At 34.5% G+C, this 5,843-nt stretch overlaps 1 protein-coding gene across 1 annotated transcript; it reads left to right on the top strand.

Moving 5' to 3' along the window:
* Positions 1–975: 975 nt before the first annotated feature.
* LOC111907161 (cactin) lies at positions 976–5,625 on the top strand. Its single transcript, XM_023902961.2, has 13 exons — positions 976–1,411; positions 1,590–1,920; positions 2,011–2,102; positions 2,326–2,425; positions 2,550–2,621; positions 2,763–2,825; positions 3,025–3,165; positions 3,320–3,415; positions 3,946–4,230; positions 4,301–4,612; positions 4,691–4,873; positions 4,966–5,232; positions 5,331–5,625. The coding sequence occupies exons 2-13, from the start codon at positions 1,624–1,626 to the stop codon at positions 5,448–5,450; spliced, it is 2,028 nt and encodes a 675-aa protein (XP_023758729.1). The 5' UTR covers positions 976–1,411; positions 1,590–1,623; the 3' UTR covers positions 5,451–5,625.
* Positions 5,626–5,843: the final 218 nt, after the last annotated feature.

The following is a 5,843-nucleotide window of genomic DNA, read 5'->3' as shown; positions in this document are numbered from 1 at the left end:
GTAAACACGTCTGGCACCTCATCGCCATCATCGTCGGCCACCCGTTATCAACAACTCCCTATTTACGTCCTCCCTATTTTTCCGTCGAAACCCTTAAAGCCATTAGCCTTGTCACAACCTCTAATGAATAGCCAATACCATCGCTGCTTACGTTAACCCTAGGAGTGTTCATATCAGATACGAACAAAAAACAACATCATCACCATCGGCAATTGCAAGAACCGACCAATCTCTTAATGAGGTGAAGAGAGACAGAAGACAATTTAAAAACGAAGACAGTGAGAACGAGGTGGAAGAGTTGGATTGGAGGCAAATGGCGGTATCTTTACACCTGAAAAAACAAACGAGGAGGACCAAATGTCAAACATTCGAGAAACCCGCCCAAGATCGGCTCCAACCCAACAAAAAGTCAAAACCGGAAAATAAATACAAGAGTTATTGTTCATACGTTACATGTTTATTAATATACTAGTTTATAACCCGTGGTAACCACAGTTACAAAATTAATTAAACTTTCTAAGTAAAAACTCAAAACTATTAATTAATAATTTTAAAATAACTTATTAAATAAAATATATTTTTTTAGTTATATAAAATTATAATCGTTGATTCATATAAATACGTAAAATATATCATATTATAATTTGTATAAATTTTATTTTATTATAATTGGTATAAATTTTATTTTATTTCAATTCTAATATTATTAATTTAATGTAATTAAAATGTGATTTAAATTTTGAAATTTGAAATGAAGAATTAATAGATTGACAAGTGTTATGATATTAATTACAATGACTAACATGGTGACACATGACAAAAGAGCTACTCTTTTATTAGAATAAAGAAGATTTATACATAATTAAAATTTGATGGTTAACCAAAAAAAAAAAAGAACATAATATAATTTTTTTTATGAAGGTAATTTGATAGTTTGAAACTTGATCCATGAAACAACGAACAACCGATTCATTCACAAATTGCCCATCCCTTTTATATTTTTTACGTTTCTTTTTCCATCACTGCCTTCCTAGACGACGACGATCCCCGCCCCTGCTCCCCGTAACGACTTATCATCCGTCCCTGTCGTCGGCCTTCCTAATCTTCCGTTCGTCGGCGTGACGGCGTCGCCGTTCAATAAACCCTCCCGATTTCAGTCAACTCTCCCAGCCTCCCTTCTCCGCATATCCATTTCAATAAACCCCATCTCACGAACACTTAATTAGCGAGGACCCCAATCAAAACAACGAAATCACCACCTTACTCTCTCCATTAAATTAACCTCTCATTCTCACTCCCCGAAGTATCCCCAGCTTCCCCACCTACAAAACCCTAGTTTTTTTCTACGCGCTAACTTTATATTCGAAGCTGAACTGCTGCGTATCTGGATCAACTTCTGTTTCGGAGCGAGGTAAGATACTGCACTGGTTTTTATCTGCAATTTAGGTGTATGTCCATGTTCAAGCGATCGTCATAAAACTGTTGAACTTGCGGAACTTGGACAATTAAATTAAACATCACCACGTTGCACGTCGTGCGATAACCTAGAAACCCTAAAACCCTTTATCTAAGATTGGAATTTCCTCCAGGGATTTTGAAGGTTTTGCCTAGGGCAAATTAATAATGGACAGTAGGAGGATGATTAAAAGAGAAGACTCCAAACGAAGACAAACCCGTGATGATAATTCCCCCTCCATCTCGGATGACTCCGACAGCCATGATTCTTCTCCCCGACGACGCTCTTCTGGGAGAAGTAAAGAACGAAGCCGCAGTAGTAAGCACAGCCGGCGTCGGGATTCGGATTCTGATTCCGATTCCGATGACCACAGGAGTAAGAAGAAAAAGAAGGGGACAGGGTCTTCGAAGAAGATTAGTGAAGATGAGATCGCTGAGTATCTAACCAAGAAAGCTCAGAAAAAGGTTCCAGTTCTTACACAAGTTAAATTTCTTTGACTAAATGTGATTTGTACCTTGTTTGGTGATTTGATTGTGTTACTTATGATTCTTTAGGCAACGAAAGTAGCAAAGAAGCTGAGAGCTCAGAATGTTTATGGTTATGCCAATGACTCCAATCCATTTGGTGATTCCAACCTCAATGAGAAGTAAGTTTCTAGTCCTTTGGTCTCTTTTATGTTGCCTTTTAGGCACATACAGCTAATCGCATAAGCGCATATGATTTCTTCTTTGATTTAATCTAATGGTAATAATTTGGATAACTTTTGACAAATAGTGCTAATTTGGAAGTTAAGTTGGATCATTAAGTGTTAAAATATTCAAGAAAATCAACGCCATTGGTAATAATGGAAATATGATACAAATTTTCAGGTTTGTATGGAGAAAGAAGATTGAGCGAGATGTTATTCAAGGAGCTCCTCTTGACATGTTCTCTGTTAAAGCTGAAAAGAAGAAACAGAAAGAAAGAATGGTATATAACTTGCAAACCAATTATTTTCATGGTTTTTTCCTCTTATGATTTCTGTTTATAATGTGATTCTCCATTCTTTTTGTATTATACTTTCTATCTATTCATATCTTCACATAATTTACAGGCCGAAATTGAAAAAGTTAAAAAGAGAAGGGAGGAAAGGGCCATTGAAAAAGCACAACATGAAGAGGAAATGGTAAAAGTTTGATATGTATTATGTATAACTAATTAACTATCATTCTACTTTCTTTCTCATAATTAGCAATCTTAATCCAATTTTAAAAAAGTTTATTACTTTTTATTTTCTTATATAACTTAATACCCATTATTTCTACAGGCCTTGTTAGCTAGAGAGCGTGCTCGAGCTGAATTCCAAGATTGGGAAAAGAAAGAAGAAGAGGTTGGAATAATTTATTACTTTTCTTTTTCCACATTAAAAAAAATCTAATATTTTTTGTAAATATATCTTGTCATCTTATATCTGACAACCTTGTAACATGTATTGGACTGAGACTGAGACTCAGACTGATGTCAATGGACAAAAGTTGTAACTTTTTTTATGTGTGTAAATGACGTGAATGCCCTTGTCATGATTACAGTTTCATTTTGATCAAAGCAAAGTTCGATCTGGAATACGGTTGCGTGAAGGGCGTATCAAGCCAATTGATATACTATCAAAACATGTTAATCCTTGTGATGAATTTGATGTGGAATTAGAGGAGCCATACATGGTGTTTAAGGTACTTTTTAAGCCCTATTATTAACATTCTAGTATGTTAGTTTCTTATTCTTGTTTTTCAAATCTATTTGTTTTGTAGTTTTTTGAGTAAGTTTATGTTTATTAATCTGTATCATTTATATTTTAGGCTAAAAATAGTTTCTTGATTTACACAGGGTTTGACAGTTAAGGAAATGGAAGAGCTTCATGAGGACATAAAAATGCATCTAGATTTGGACAGGGGAACACCAACTCATATACAATATTGGGAGGTAATCTCTCTCTCTCTCTCTCTCTCTCTATATATATATATATATATATATATATATATATATATATATATATATATATATGATCCTTAAGTCTCATTTTTTTCCAGGAAAAATCTTTTTTTTTGTATGTTAATAATTAAACAATACCAAAATTTCCATTTTCATGCTTTTTTTTTTTACTGTTTGGTTTGCAAAATCATCAAGTGAATTCGAATCTAAATTATAATGACCAACATACCCTTTATTGATTTTGAAGAACAAGGGGGTAAGGAAAATTATGTTAAATGACCAAAATACCCTTTATTGGTTTTGAAGAACGAGATAAGGAGGTAAGGAAATTTATGATAAATGACCAAAATACCCTTTATTGGTTTTGAAGAACAAGATAAGGAGGTGAGAAGAATTATGTTAAATGACCAAAAATACCCTTTATTGAATTTGAATAACGAGATAAGGAGGCAAGGAAGATTATGTAAAATGACGAAAATACCCTTTATTGATTTGATGATGTAAAAAATTTGATTAAACAGGCACTATTGGTGGTATGTGAGTGGGAATTAGGTGAGGCACGAAAAAAAGATACATTGGATCGAGCTAGAGTCAGAGGCGAACAACCACCTGCTGAACTACTTGCAGAGGAAAGAGGTTTGCACTCAAGCATAGAAGCTGATGTCAAGAAGCTTCTAGATGGAAAGTCATTTCTTGCCCTTGAAGCCCTTCAGTCACAAATCGAGTCACAAATGCGTTCAGGCACTGCTAAAGTTGTCGAGTATTGGGAAGCCGTTCTTAAACGCCTTCACATCTACAAGGCCAAGGTATCATCATCATCCCATCATCATCATCATCATCATCATCATCATCATATAATTTGGTGTGTTTTTGCAGGCTTGCTTAAAGGAAATTCACAATAAGATGTTGAGGAAGCATCTAGAACATCTTGAGAAACCATCTTACGGGGACACAGAAAGAGACAAAACCGTTTCACCCAAAGTGGAGGAAGAATCCGATCATGATTCCAAGGGTATTTCCGTCAATTCACCCCGTGTTTCTCCCGAACCAACACCACATGACAAGACAATGGAGGAAGAAAAAGAAGAAGAAGAAGAAGAAGAAGAAGCTGGCTCGTTCTCACCGGAGCTATTACATGGTGATGAAAATGAAGAAGCAATTGATCCTGAAGAGGACAGGGCTATTTTGGTAAATTACATCACCCATTCCCTTTCCTTTTCGCTTTCACTTTCACTTTGTGTAATTATTGTAATTTGTGAAAAACAGGAAAGGAAGCGTGTAGAAGTTGTTGAAGAACAACAGAAGAAATTTCAAGAAGCAATGGCTTCGAGGCCACCTCCTTCATCTGAGGATAATAATTTGGAAATGAGAGCTGTGAAAATAATGGGAGCTATGGATAATGGTGATGAGGTGTTTGGAAACAGTGATGAAGTTAATGTTGATTCACAGGTATTTAAAAATATATTTATATTTTGTTTCAAAATTAAAAAATAAATAAATGAATTTAAATTTACGGATATGTGTGTATGATCTTTTTACAGGTGTACTGGTGGCATGATAAATATAGGCCTAGAAAACCTAAGTATTTCAACAGAGTGCACACGGGTTACGAGTGGAATAAATACAATCAAACTCATTATGATCATGATAATCCACCTCCAAAGATTGTTCAAGGATACAAATTTAATATATTTTATCCGGATCTCGTGGATAAAATTAAAGCTCCGATTTATACAATTGAAAAAGATGGTGATAGTGCTGAAACATGCATCATTCGTTTCCACGCGGGCCCACCCTATGAAGATATCGTAAGTTTCATCATCATCATTCCATCATCATCATCATCATCATCATCATCATCATCATCGCCTATTTTTATTTACTTATTGTTATATCATTGTGACAGGCGTTTCGCATAGTGAACAAAGAATGGGAGTATTCACACAAGAAGGGATTTAAATGCACATTTGAACGTGGAATCTTGCATGTGTATTTCAATTTCAAACGTTATAGGTATCGTCGATGAGTCAAAGTCAAGAGAATTGACTTTTATTTTGAGGTTGAGTTTGAGGTCAATTTTTTTTTCTATATGTTGCTACTTTGACTTGTACTTTGAGCGTAGATGATTGTAACTTTGTAACTTTGAGCATCTTTTATTTTATTTAAGATGAGATGAAAAAAGGAGTGGATACATTTCGTTAGTTATCTTGAAATGACTAGTTTTTATTGGTCTGAAGTTGATTATATGGTGTTTAAAGTTGATTAATTGTAATAAAAAAGGATGTTACAAGAAAATAGCATTTGGATGTGTGTGTTAATGTGATTGTTGGACAAATAATGAATTATTTAAGAAGTTAATAAATATATATAACCACAAATGATATGATTATATATAGGGGTGTAAGTGAAACAAGCCACC

Source organism: Lactuca sativa, chromosome 2 (genome assembly GCF_002870075.4).
Source record: "Lactuca sativa cultivar Salinas chromosome 2, Lsat_Salinas_v11, whole genome shotgun sequence".
NCBI classification, from domain to species: domain Eukaryota; kingdom Viridiplantae; phylum Streptophyta; class Magnoliopsida; order Asterales; family Asteraceae; genus Lactuca; species Lactuca sativa.
The sequence above is the reverse complement of the archived record's forward strand: the minus strand, read 5'-3'. Positions and strand labels throughout refer to the sequence as shown.

Coding starts and splice junctions, on each gene's coding strand:
- LOC111907161 (XM_023902961.2), top strand. CDS start 1,624: ATGGACAGTAGGAGGATGATTAAAAGAGAAGACTCCAAACGAAGACAA. Junction 3,166..3,319: donor AGCCATACATGGTGTTTAAG/GTACTTTTTAAG, acceptor TGATTTACACAG/GGTTTGACAGTTAAGGAAAT. Junction 4,231..4,300: donor TTCACATCTACAAGGCCAAG/GTATCATCATCA, acceptor GTGTTTTTGCAG/GCTTGCTTAAAGGAAATTCA.